The sequence below is a fragment of the Panulirus ornatus genome, chromosome 5 (genome assembly GCF_036320965.1).
Source record: "Panulirus ornatus isolate Po-2019 chromosome 5, ASM3632096v1, whole genome shotgun sequence".
In the NCBI taxonomy this organism is placed as follows: Eukaryota; Metazoa; Arthropoda; class Malacostraca; order Decapoda; family Palinuridae; genus Panulirus; species Panulirus ornatus.
In genome coordinates this window covers 20,360,078-20,375,009 of record NC_092228.1, presented here as the reverse complement: position 1 = coordinate 20,375,009, position 14,932 = coordinate 20,360,078, and the positions used below count along the sequence as shown (strand labels likewise).

At 37.2% G+C, this 14,932-nt stretch overlaps 1 protein-coding gene across 2 annotated transcripts in view; it reads right to left on the bottom strand.

Moving 5' to 3' along the window:
- Positions 1 to 1,333: 1,333 nt before the first annotated feature.
- Positions 1,334 to 14,932, bottom strand: part of LOC139748619 (uncharacterized) — a 448,759-nt gene continuing 435,160 nt past the window's right edge. The window contains exon 6 of one of the 2 annotated variants that reach the window (XM_071661780.1): positions 1,334 to 2,896. In XM_071661780.1, coding sequence (XP_071517881.1) covers positions 2,403 to 2,896 — 494 coding nt within the window. In that variant the 3' untranslated portion in view covers positions 1,334 to 2,402. Of the gene's footprint in view, positions 2,897 to 8,699; positions 10,343 to 14,932 lie in introns of those variants that run through there. The other variant, XM_071661791.1, reaches the window with a different exon arrangement.

The following is a 14,932-nucleotide window of genomic DNA, read 5'->3' as shown; positions in this document are numbered from 1 at the left end:
AAATGTGCAAATTTTTCTCTTCATAAAACTTTTCTGATCCCTACACCAATAAAAATTCACATTCCTAAAGTATCATCAAATCAAAATTCCCGAATTTGGTAAAGTGAACACTACATTAATTAATGTGCCCTAAACCCAACAATGATGTAGAAATAAAACTGAAAAAAAAAAATTACTGAGAAACAGTATTCACCTAAAGTGTAATCTTTTCTCATTTCTAAAACCTTAAATACTGGACATATCATACTTCACATTCTTGGCATAATGAGGGGAGGGTGACAACTACAATTCCACTTTCACCCTCCCATTTATCCCCCCAAATACCAGTATACACCGGCAGCTGCCCTAGTTCACAGACTATCCCCAGATCACAGCACCTTGCATTAATATGAACCATAGAAAGCACCTCTACCCTATAGTTACTGGGGTTATGAGCAAGAGAGTAACCCCGATGGCTCACTTATATGATTCATCTATCAATGGGTGGTTTACCTACGGTCATCCATGCATGAGAGGGCTTAGAAGGGTACTCAAAAATGTACCAAATACTCCATAATGACTACATACCAGTATGTGTAAAACTCAGGTAAACCTTCAAAACACAAATAATTCAATTCTCATTTTCTAGAACCTTGAAGGTTAACGAATAATTAATATGACTTCAGTTATACCAATACAGCTAAGGGAAAATTTCAGAGGATCCTTCTTGCCCCTCCCTACATTGATGAGCTTCTAAAGGTACTGGCTCTGCTTAATAAATAACAACAATAACAGATTAGCCAATTACCTGAAGTCATGGAGGAATACCAGCACATTACCCACATGGCAGGGCTAAACAGAAAGGGGAACAGAAGAGGTGGAAGAATTATATCACCCAAAACCTTGAACCTTTCCTTGTACACATCCACACTCTTAAACAACCAAACAAAGCAACTTTTGTCAGTGACTCAAAATTACACTATCAACATGCTTTAACACAGGCTGTACAAGAAATAGTACAAGAAATACGTCATATAATTTACTTGACTAGTAATAAACTGAGTGGGCCTACTGAATCTATAAACAGGGATCAATTCTAAAACTTACAGTTCCTTAATACTATTTATTAACTTGGCCCATAAGGAAGTTGTTCTCAAATTCTACAGCTCACAATGCCTTACATGAAGGCACAAATCTTTTTTAACAAGATACTTCCATGATGCAACATTTACATCAAGAGAACATTAATCTTTTCCCATTCCATTTCCAATGAGTAATGAAGGCACACATATATATGTATATACATATATAAATATATATATATATATATTGAGATGAAAGGCCACTGTGCAATGGAATATGTCTCTTTCTACAAAAAAGGTTCCAGGATAAAGGTAAGAGAATAAGCATGGAAAAGTTTGTAAGCCACCGAGATTACACAACATGAGGATGAGAACTGGAAACTTGCAGTTAGCTGCATTTGCCTTAGAACGATGAGAAAATTTGCTAGGCTTATTTTCCTGAGTGTTGGGATAGAAACAATTTATTATCAAAATAATGATCAAATACTACAGTCAACTATGTCTACTCATACTATTACAAAAACTAAAACAACAAACTAAGCAATCTACAACTAAACAATCAAATCCAGCAAATTCTCCCAACATATTCAATTCTCGAGTATTAATAATTATGCTGGCAGCATCTTAGGGACTAAGTGTGACTTAGCATGTTATATGGCACAATGTTAAAGGAGATTCTTCGTTAGTTAAATCACTCTTACAATATAATTATCACCTTAAGTACTAATAACCCTTAATGAAAATGTCTCCAACTTGTCATGGATAGATAAAGCTGCATATTTCTGCAGATCTGCTACCACCTGCCCACCTTCACAGCACTGATATAGATACTGGATTTCTTTAATGTTAAAATAAAACCTTGCCAATCAACAAAATATCAATTATGGTATCTAGTGTCAATAATGATCCAAGATCTATACCAGCCATGTAATGGGCAGAAAGGCTTCACTTGTCATGGTTCATAGGAACATGTGATGTTCAACTGGGACCATTTTATTCCCAGAATTATATTTGTTGGCACACACATGAGCAAAGGTACCTGGCATGAGCTACATTGTGACACAACCACCAGTACACTCTATGGCCGCATACACTGCAGCAAGACTACTGCACATCCATATGATTAGAATGGACCACAATTTTGTTCGAAAAGAAAGTTAATCCATTACAATGCCAATGGACATAAAAGAGGCAGTGGTGGACTGTCCATCTTATGGCTAGGCTAATAATTCATCCTAACATTGTCTCAAAGTTTAAGTCCCTTGGCCTGGAAAGGATTAACAAATTGCTGTGGAGCCCCTCAATATCAGACATTGGAAAAATAGAATGTGATCTTCCAAGCTAATTTGAGGCAGCTCTTAGGCTTTCTCCATTGTCTGCAGTCAGCTTCTCCGCCAGAATGGAGGGTGATACGGACGGAGAGGTGTGGTTGGTGTCGAGTTCTGGTGTGATGGATGTAGTAGTGACAGGGGCAGAGATGACCGAGGTGACTGAAGTGACCAGGGGTGGCCTATGAGTATTTTTGGGGCATCGCTTGAGGTGAGCCTTCATGTTGTGTCCAAACGTGAAGTATCGGCCGCAGGCAGGGCAATGGGCAGGACGATGTGATGGCCGCAGAGTCCTGGGCCGCAGGGGAGACAACTGGGTGGCCATGGCTGCTGCTGCTGCCGCTGAGGAGCCATGAGAGGATGAAGAGGATGGAGGGAAGGTGAGAGGGGCCAGTGGGGGAAGGGAGAGCTGGGGACGCAGGCCAGCCGTCGAGGTTGACCAGGTACGCGGGGGGAAGAACAGAGACACTGGGGAGGAGTGCAGAGATGAAAGAGGCCCATGACTGTCTGAAAGAGATGAGAAACAACACACCTCAGTTTATTCCCACTATCAGGGCCATAGTGCTGCTAATGCCCGCCATAGCCAGTCTTAAAAGTAATACCTGCAGGACTTGAATCACCACAAAGCCAAGTGTAAAGCCACCCACACGCAATTATGGTTTATTAAAATAAAAGAAAGCGAAATGTAAACCAAACTCCGGTCATGAAAAGGCAAGATGCCACGAAAGAAGTTAGTATCTTTTATGAAATTTCGAACCCTGTCAGTGGGAATAAAAGCTGAGAAAATAGGTTCCATCCACAACATTTGTTAAAGAAATAATAAAATAAAGAAATTAAAATGTTTATAATTAGCAGGAAATCAAAAGCAAGTGTTACACATGCCATAGGTAAAAAAGTGATATAATGTGATCCAGTAATATGTACAACAGAGCAGTATCCTACTTAGAATAAATCACCTAGTTAAAAAAAAAAATCATGATCACAAAATAGTAATAGCATCAAAATATATTCTAGACTAAAGGTTGTCGTGGGTGGGACTAATAGGTTTCATGAAAAATGTTGTGTACATTTTCATAGAAAATATTTTTTTTGCTCTATTTGAGTATTACTTCCCTTTTCTTACAATAACTGAATTCTTCAAATCATCTTTTTTTGGTAAAATGAGAAGAATTTCATTCTTTCTTCTAAATTGCAATAAATAAGGAGGTAGCCAAAATAACAACACTGAAAACTATTAATTTTTTATTTTTATAATATAAAATCACACAGGAGTAGCGAGAGAACTGATATGTGTTACAAGTTGGTCTGAGTGGTGACAAGACGGGTGAGAAACTAGGTACTCTCTGCTGATGACTTTATACTTTTCTTGGGTACAAATTCTTCCACAGGGAGAAGTATACTCCTTGTACAAGGTAGGAGTCCTCCATGATACATTAAATGTTCTGCATAACTTTAGTCAAAAAATGTCTCATAGAGGTGTGGGTGTCCATGAGTGTCCATGTTTGTACAATTCTACATACAGACATATATATATATATATATATATATATATATATATATATATATATATATATATATATATACATTATTTATTCAATTACCAAAGGACTTCTTTTCCAGGGGCTCTTGCAGCTCTAAGACTGTATTTCATCATTAGCAAGGGTAGGATGAATTCTTTTCAAGCAAAAAGTTCTTTGACAAAGACAGCCTTGCAAAAGGTGACTCTTCACTTGGAGTGTAACCGGAAGCAGGTGGTTTCATATATATATATATATATATATATATATATATATATATATATATATATATATATATATATATATATACATATATATATATACATATATATATATACATATATATACATACATATATATACATACATATATATACACACATATATATATACATACATATACATACATACATACAGAGAACAGAGAAGGGGGCCAGGTGAGGGTATTCCCTCAAAGCCCAGTCCTCTGTTCTTAACGCTACCCTCGCTATCGCGGGAAATGGCGAATAGTATGAAATATATATATATATATATATATATATATATATATATATATATATATATATATATATATATATATATATGTGTGTGTGTGTGTGTGTGTGTGTGTGTGTGTGTGTGTGTGTGTGTGTGTGTGTGTAGGAGCTACTGGACTCAGCCTGCTTGATGCTACACCACAAGCAAAAACTCCTCTTTGGGAGGCTGTACTATTAATAGGAGACTCATCAAGAACTCTTAACTCCAAAGGACCCCAACACATCCATACTACTGAAAGTAGAGCAACCTTGAACTGCTGGAGCCTTTGGAAAGAGGTCCCTGGAATCAACAGGGCTCTTTCTTAAAAGGGATCCTGAGTTAATCATAAACAAATTAATCAATCATTTATCTAATTAATAAAAATAATTGTGTGTAATATATATATATATGGATGCATTATAGAATGACACTATACTGGAAAAGTCTACCTTCAAGGATTGTTACCCACTTTTCAGTCTGACAACCACACATCATAACAATGAAAAATAATTTTGAGAAATATGCTTTCTGAAACCAAAAAAATTGAATGATGTTCAGGAAATTTATCTCTAAAAGATAAATCATTCCTTAGACAAACAACCCCTTTTTAACAAGAAGTCTCCTCTGCCCAACCCTGTCACACCACAATGCAGAGAACAATGAATTTGAGACAAAATGCTTCCACAACATAAGGAATGGTATGGAAACAAGTGTCAAATACCATCAGTCTGCTTTTGGCTACTCAGTTTACCCACCAGCACTCCCGTAGTCGGTTCGGCTCACGGGCACACCAAGGCCACAATTCACAAACTTTTCAACATACAGTGATGCATACACTCAAAAACAACCTAACAGTCAACTTGAACACATTAACTATTATTGGGATACAGGCTGAAAACAGTCTTCCCTTGAGCACAAAATTACCTAATTCATTTACATCTTTAAGTATCAATGTCTTTCGCACACTCAACAGTCATACATCTCTTAGGTAGGTGAAAAAGTTTTGGGAAAGATTAGGAACTCTTGTATCATATATGAAATTGCAAGAAAAAACAAAAAATAAAAATAGCAACCAATAATGGTGTTAAAATCAGAGACCCTGAACAGTTAAACAAATTTCAATATTTGTGGTTGTGTGATCACAGTTGAGAAAGTTGTATGGCATTGAAATTAATACAATGAAAATGGGAACTCTCTTCCTAGAAACTAAACCTACTTGGTATATCAACTCAGTGGTGTCAATCAGTGAAAATCTGATTTTTCTATTGGTAGTATAGTCTGCTGCTGAGTAAGATAAATTACATATATCTTTCAGAACAAAACTATATCTAAAAACGTTTGAATGTCTAACAGTATATAATAAAATGCAGATAACATTTCATAAAATCTACACTTCTTAGATAATCAACCATAAAATTTAATGAGTTCCATATTTCACTACATTTCTAACAATGCCACATTCTTAAGATAACAAAGTCATCTGTAACAAGAAAAAGTTGAAAAAGTAGAGAAATCCATTTACTCCAACTACAATAAACTTATAAAAAAAATATCTATATCCCAGGGGTAAAAAATAACAGAGATATGTAAAGGATGAAGATTATCCTTCAACAGGGAAGCTAACCAATCAATCAGAGGCCAAGTTTGATATGCCCGTGTGCCGGAGGTTCACTGGTATTAGAGCCGTGCTTAAGTGTTTTAGCACCACTGAGGGTAGCACATCTTCATGGCAAACTCAACTAGTTACCTAAATTCCATTTTCTGAATAAAATCTCTAAATGACAATTAGTCACATCTAAAATTAGAAAGTACAATATTAATCTTTTGAAATACATTTTTCAAGTACTAAAATTCTGGAGAAAATAAAAATAACTCTGGCCACGAAAGTGTCTACCTAATTGCAATACAGAAAGGGGGAGAGGGAGCGGACTACTTTGTTTTGGAATCATAATTCTGGACATAAAGTGTCTGACAACCTGAGCCAGCTGTAGTCCTGCTCCAATTGGATACAGTAAGATGGGCAACAAGTCTGACGCCATGTCCTACGTCCATCCCAGCCATTCCACGCCTGGCTACCTTACTGACTGGGACGCACTGGGTGCTGTTTTACTCCCCATAAAAAAAACATGGGGATGAGTGCTGTCTCACAGCTCCACTCCATCACATCTCGACTATCAGATCTGTGCACATTGACACCACAGGCTTGGCTTATTGCCATAACACAATCTTTTATCATCTTGCTATTCTAGATGGGGACTACTGTTCCTGATGGTTACACGGTGTTTTCTACCACCTGCTATGTATCATGTGCACCCTAAGAGTACTGCACAGGAGACATAAACAAGTCAATAGTATACATCCCAAACACCATCAGAGAAATACACATAACCTGTGGTTCTTTGGGGATCCTTCACAAGGACGAGCGGTGCCTGGCTTGGGATGGACACTGTTACTCTGCGTCTTTTGTTGCTGTTAGGTGTGCCTATCTGGGGTACTTCCATCATGATGTGCACTCCACACCAAAACAGCTCACACTTAGTGTAGCCATAATGGTAAGGAAGATGAGTTAAGATATAAGAAAAAGCAAAGAACATATAATGAGGGCATTAATAAAAGTGAAACTATGACTTATGTAAACAATGTAAAGATATGCTAGTAACTGACATGAGAAATGGTATGCCTCTATTATATGATCTGATACTGGCGAAATGGATATGGAGTGAGGATATGGATGCAAAGAATTTCAATGACTTGAGAATGTGGATACTATGTGGCTAATGACCTCTAGATGAGTTGTGGAGAAGATGAATAGTTAAGAAACAGTTTATCACCAGGATGAAAACAGTGCGCATGAAACATGATGGGCTGCACCTCCAGTCTGCACTACACCAGATGGTTGAACTGGACAAATGTGCTCACTACACTGCTTTGATATCATTTCCAGGAATTATAATGATGTAAATAATGATCTAATCTTCAAAGACTTTTCAAATTTTGCCTAGCAGTGGTCAATAGGGAGCACCTTTGCACAGCACACAATTAGTAAAATTATAGACCTATGTCTGTCATATACTTTTGAGAAATACAGTCATAAATCTCAATCCTCTTATTAAGTAAACCCAATGACAATTATGTCAAAGTGACAAGATTTAAAGTCATGCTTCCACACCATAAGAAAATTTCCCCGTCAATGAATGCCATAAGAACAATTTAGAGCCCTCTTTTTGTTTTAGCGTGGAGAACCACGAATGCTACCAACTGCTGAAACTCCTACCCACCCTCTGAACACTGCCACCACAAAGCACGCACCTCAAGCTAAAGGGGGGAATGGAAGAAAAGTACATGATGAACCCTAAAAAACTCAATGGGAACACAAAGTGATTTCTTTACGTCATGCAGAGTGTGAGAGAAGTCAGCAATTGGTTGGCATGCACAAATCAAGACTGCCATGACTTGGTTATCTGACTTTGGGTTCTATCATAAATGGCTATCAATAATATTTATGCCAATAATTCACATTTTTGTAACTTACCAATTACAAAAAAGAAGGCTTGACAAGTTTCCATTACTGACAAAACATTCATAAAGAGGGAAATATTTGCTTAACTACTAATAAGTGCTTTACACATCGCCAATTTTATGAACACAGAAAAAGGCTACTTCCTATGACCTGCCACGATGCCTGAAAAATCTTTTTTTTTTCCTTAAAACAGTACACAAAGGTTTACAGTTGGATGTGTGGTTTGGTGTGATGGACAAGCAAGAAGCTGTATCATTAGAATTAGTGTTATCTCCTTGCTTGACCAAGTCAGTAACACACAACAGTGGCTGGTCATGGAAGCTGCTATGGGATCAGTTTTTAACGTTGTCACTTTGATCACCAGGTGGAGACTGGAAGATAGGTAGGTCGGTCAGTAGCTACAATACAAAGTGCTCCTATTATATTAACAGGATACAATATGTTTGCACTGTGAGGTAGATTGTGCCCTAGGAGAGGACGACACCCTGATTGTACGTGGGCGCAGTGGCCGCACCACCGCTTTACTGCTGCTGCTGCTGCTGAGCTTGACCCGATTACCTGAGGCAGGGCAGACTGAGCCACCACACTACCATTTAAAATAATAGTTCTTCAATCTCAACAACAACAATAATACTACAAACAATGGGCAACAAGTAGTGTAAGGTAGCCTGGCCCGACTGCCCTGGCCCTGGTGCCCAGCAGACAGTTGCAGCTGAGATTGGGGGCCGCACACTCTCCCAAGGAATTCAGACCTGTGGACCACAGAGAAGTCATAAAAAATACCTGAGGAACATTGTAGGTAATGTTTACACTGTATAAATGCATTACGGACTAATTTGGATGCTGTCAGGTTCTTGTAACCCTGACATAAGCATGAGGTACTGTAGGAAAATAATTTATGTGGCAGAGTGAACGTTGCATCATAAGGCCAGACAGCAGTAAGGCCACATGCTTCAGTCCACCCTGTTTAAAGCGCATAATGAGGTAATATTGTTGTCGGGATGAAGGTATTGCTTCTGTCTCCCATGTCATCACATAATCTGCAGCTAGTGGTGGCAATGAATGGCAGAAGCATGTTACTCCCAACCCTGTGAGGTACTGATCCCTGCCATAGAGTGAGCAAGTGTCTCTGAGGTCACACATTGATTGTTTCACCTGACAAGCTGCGCCCCATGTGCAGGGCAGCAAGGGAACGAGCAATGTAACCCGTAATATTTGTACTGAGCCTGACTGTTGTTGCTGCTGCTGCTGCTAATTGCTGCCAATCTGATTTGTTATGCTGAACCTGGCTGACTGTTGCCTGCTTGCTGGTACTGTTGCTGTGGCTGAGGCCATGCCAGCTGCTGTGATGACTGTTGGCCATCGTATGAACTCTGCGGGACCCAGCCCAAGTTTAACTCCATACACTAGGCCGGCAAGGCTATGTAACCCCACCCCGCATTTGGCACGTCCATCTTTTGAAAGCTGCTGCTGCTGCTGTACAGTTCACAAAATCAAGCTCCCAGTACTTAATAATTAACATCTTGACTTCCTTAATTCATTAACTCACTTATTACAACTAAACCATTAACCTTCAATTACATAACAGGGCAGCTATGCTGCCACATCTAAGCCGCTAAAACCTTGGTGTTTACATATTCACCACATGGAATACACTCTCAGCTGATCTTTCATGAGCAGATTGCAGCACATGACAGGAAGCTGGAAGACAATGTCAACCCTGTATCAACCCCTGGTTCCTTAAAGTCATGTCACACATGGCAGCCTTCACTACATCAACAATCACATTGTGTAATATAAGCTCTACTAGTGCGGGGTAACCACGAAGGCTGCAAGGTGACTTGTCACCGGGGTTCTTGATGTCTCCTCCGGGGCCCCATGCTATGTCCTAGATTAGCCATCCTCGCGGGTTCAGCTTGACACTCCAAAGGCAGTATGCCCAAGATGCCCTAGTAAGGGTACCATTTTCTCTCCCCCGCGGTGGCCTGCCGTCTTGCAGCTAAAGTTGCTAGTAGTGTTGGAGAGTGCGGCAGATTAGGTGATGATGGCAGCAGTGGTGGGGGAGGAGATGATGGAGGAGTTTTTGGATTGTTGGTGGACGGGGCATCCTGGCTCAGTGCTGCCAGTCAGGATGTAGAATGTGTGCCATGAGGGTGTGGTGGTGGCGGTGGAGGTGGTGGAAGTGATGGATGTGCCGCCACTTCCTCCCCAACACTGCCACCAAGCATTCCACCACCCAGATGACCCTGCGCCTGCACACATTTTTTCAGATGGATCTTCATATTGTACTTGAATTTAAAGAACTTGCCACATCCTGGACAGACGGCAGGGCGACGCGATGGCCAGTGCATGTACTGGTGGGAGGCGCTGATAAATTGTAATTTTTGAAGCAATTGATAATCTGGAAAAAGAACGGAAAAGGACACTGTCAGTCATTTGATCATTCCCAACTGAACCAATTGCTAACTTTAGACAAGTAATTTCTATATCAATGCATGCAGTGACAGGCATCTAGACTGCAAACACTTGCTCTAACGATCGAGTGCACAGTTAACAAAGATAGCAGCCAAGTATTTGCATCATACTACATAAATGCCTGTCACTACCTGTGCTTCAGCAAGACTGCAAGTTGTGGCCTCAAAATAGGGCAGCTGACAGAAATTTGGCTCTTAATTTACTGGAAGCAAGATTTTGATGTCTAAAACGATTATAACTTTTTCCAGATTTCAATTGAAGTGAACCAAGACAATCAAGAGAGATCACATGAACCAGGCTAAGACACCTCTCTTCTAAGGCCCCAGCTTCCACCAGTCTGAGCACAGCACACCTACTGGGAAGGGAAGGGGAACACTACAAAAGGATGGGACAGTGAGGAAAACTGGGGAAAAAAAAAAAAAAAAAGCAGTCTGAAAATGGTAGGAGAGAACAGAAAAATACAGAGGACAAGGATGTACATATGAAGGCTAGTATGAGAGCAAGTCAGGGGAAAAAATAATCATTAAAAAATATATATAAATAAATCAGCATAATAATACCATATGGAAATAGTGACAAGCAGACTTTTTCCTTTTAATATTAATGAATCAAGTAAAAAGTGCATTAAGTGTGAACATGAACTGAAATCCTTGAGAAACCTGAAGGAAGGAAGGAAGGAAACATGCATGAAGACAAAATAAAATCCAGCAGGAGAATGGTTTAAGAAATGCTCCTTCAGGCAACATAAATAAAGACAGAGAAAGATAAGCATATGATAACTGGTGAAGGGTGATGAGGCAAAAGAGCAAGAAAGATGCAAATATGTGCTTTATCAATGATATAAGATTACAGATATTTTCTAAATGCTTTATATGAATTACCATAGCTTCAGAGAAGCAGATGGATTAAACAAAGCAATAGTGGTATAATGATTGCAGGGTAAAAAAAGTGTAGGAAAAGCCATAAAAGGGCAAAAAGGGCTAGGAAACTCAAATGAGGTATAGGTTTAAATAATATAATAATGAAAACAAAATGAGGAAGACAGAAAATTGGTGATATTAAAAATGAGGAAGAGGACAGGAATGCTTTTCCTATGTTCTACTTGCATACATGCATTAACTCATTCACATTTACCATATATACATTACATATATTGCTCAAATATCCAACAAACATTGTCAAGCTACCATGTATGCTCTGCCTGGTATTTTACATCTTCTAAATTTCATTAATTATAATTTTCCAATGAAATCACTGATCTTATGTACTTCATTTACTGATCTTATATACTTTACTCACAGTACAACAGGAATCTTTGTAATCACTTAATCCCAAACACATACATCTACTGAATCAGCATTTTACTAATAAATATATCACCCATGAATCTTGATGCATTAACATTAATACACACATAAGCCTGATTACTTATCAAACAGTGCATACAAATATAAAATATATGCATATCTATGTTTAATAAATTTGCATATATAATAATTCCATACAAAACATCATTTAGCAATGATATGAATATTCACAATATAATGTACTGTAAACATTCAAGAGTCAACTGTGACATACAATATATTCTTTAAGTACAATAATACTATATGGGAAATAAAGCTAAACCATACAAATCTTTTCTAAAGATTCACATAAGCATTCCAAATTGACAAATTACAAGTAGGGTAATAAATATATCATCCATACATCTAATTTCCTATGTGAAATGTGTAGACCAGTTTTGGAAAGGCATACTTTCTTGAACATAGAAATATTTTCTTATTGTGTAACATCCCTCTGTCATCCTTGAAAAGCATAAGAAATCAGACAATAATTCTAATGATAGGATAAGGACCCCCAATTTATACCACATCTATCTTTACATAAATCAGACTAAATATAGATAAAGTTACAACAAATACAAGCTTTGTGAAAATGAGAACAGTAGTCAAATGCTCAGCTATTGAAAACTAAAAATCTATCAAAAATAATGCGAGCAAGAATTGATATTTAAGGAAAATAAAAACATCATTTCCAACTTACAGACATAGTTATATTCATTACCACCTATTAAGTACAAATTCAAAGAAATAATTTGCCTCTATCTTAGGTTTATGATACTGTATCCTAAGTATCCTCTTGTGTAGCTCAGGGTGTAGAGGATATATTCAAAATTCTGAATTCTGAAAGTTTATCTTCCAAGAGGATATTCTATTGCTGGCCATTTCTCCTGAGAAAGATATTAATTCTACTTGCTAATGGATGTATTACAAAAAAAAAAAAAAAAAAAAAAAAAAAAAAAAAAAAGTACAGCAAAGGCATATATCACTTCCATCTAAATTTTTCTTTCAATCAAATTCTAAATGCAAGACCAGTTTGTTGCTCTATGACACAACCAGTTTTCTCCACATCATCTTTACAGTCATCTTCTCTCATCACACAAGATCTTTCTTAATTTTTCTAGTGTGTGCAGTGCATGTAATGGTATGGTTCACTCTTGCTCTTGTAATTTAGTTGGGAAAATGATGAATGCTTCACTTAAATGACACTTAAACCAAACTGATAAGCATTAAGCAACCTTCATTATATGTTTCAAATACATGTACTAGCGTGTTGACACTGAAAATCTTTGAAACACTCTGCGATTTCATCAAATTTCTATCTTTGCAATTAACCATCTGAGATTCAAAGGCCTTGAAAAGGCTTTAGCACTGATCAAGTACATTCTTGTAAGTGACAAACACCAATACCAAAGCATTCATTGTCATGTATTGCATCATCAATAAATAAAAAATAAATAAAAACAAGGCTCTTAAGGAAAAGGCAATATCTTCAATATCACAAAGCCTATTATCATCAATTTTGATAACAGACAAGCATATTCTCTCTCTCTCTCTCAAGCATGAGTAAATATATGTTTACTAAAACATTTCAAACATTCTGCATGTGCATCATAGTTTCCTTTGCAATTCATCTTGGATTTAAGGAAATTGAAATAAAACTTTTGCATTATAAAAATATGTTCTTACAAGTGACAAGCATCAACACCAGCACATTCAAGTGACAAGCATCAACACTGGCACCTTCACTGACATACACAGTGTTTATAATAAATAAAGAACTCAGCCTACCATGATACGGTCACTGGGATGAACCAAATGATATACAGTATTACAACCTTATTTTCCATAATATTTAAAAACTGGCCTCATTTTGATCCTCTGATCCCCCACTTTTTCTTTTTTATGGATAAAATCCCTATTCCTATCACCAGGGATCAGGTTTCTAAACCTTTCAGTGCTACAGATGTGAGCCACAAATGTGGCAAACTGTAAAACATGGAAACACCATCAAGTGTCCGCATCAAAAACCAGATTTAATGCAAGGAGGCCAAAAATATTATGCTCATTCTTGTAAATGCAGATAATATTATTTTCATCTCTGCAATATATTATAACTCAGTATCTAGGCACAAATTCATGTCGTCATGTGCTCAAGTGAATCTTTTTTTACATTTATAAGTCTCTTTTATTGTCTTGGGATAATTCGTTTTCTGTAAGAATGTACATCCTTATATATTCCTTGAGTCTATGAAGAATGGGGGCTTCACTTACAACCTGATGGCTGTTACACAAGGGACTGGTGTAGTAACAAGTGGAATTATGTTGTACAAGGAAAATACTTTATGAGATCTATAACAGCTTCTATACTGTTTGTAATACCATCTAAATTAGACATGGAGGTACAAGAAATATAGTGATACTTTACAAATATCATTACAGAGAATGAAATGACAGAGGCAGAGAAAAACCAAAAAATACTGGAGAACTTTAATACAAAAAATGGTTAGAAGTAAACTAATTCAGTATGATCTTTTTTTTTTTTTTTTTTATAAAAGTCATGGGAAGACTGGTAACACAGCACACCTTTTTTGAGACCAAGAGAAAAAGGAACCAACAGCAAACAGAAAGTTAAAAACTAAGAGTGATAACAATTCAAAAGCTGGAAAGTAGAGATCATGATGAAAAACTGAGTAAAAAAAAAAAAAAGAATAAAATAATGAATGGAATGATAAAGAGAGCTTTAGCCATATGACACAGACAGCTGATCAAGAAAAATTTTAATGTACAATAAGCAGAAATGGAATAGTTTTTAAGGTATGATCACCAATAAGACAAAATAAAACTGAAAAACTTTTGATAATTCTGATATGTATTACAAGAATAAGTAAAGGATTAGAATACATGGAGTATCATCAAAGCCTGAATGAACTTGAACAATATAGACTCAAAAGAGGAGAGGATATAATCTATGAATGACACCATTTATAGGGGATTAAAGAGAACTGGCTTGGTTTAATAACCTCACAACACAGAAGAAATTATGGAATTAAATCCATTAGAACTCACCAGATTACATCGAAAATAGGCTCCGAACAGTAACTTACAAATGCATAGTACAAAATTCTTTGCAAACTAAACAAAAAATTCTGCAAGGAATGAGTATTAAAAAC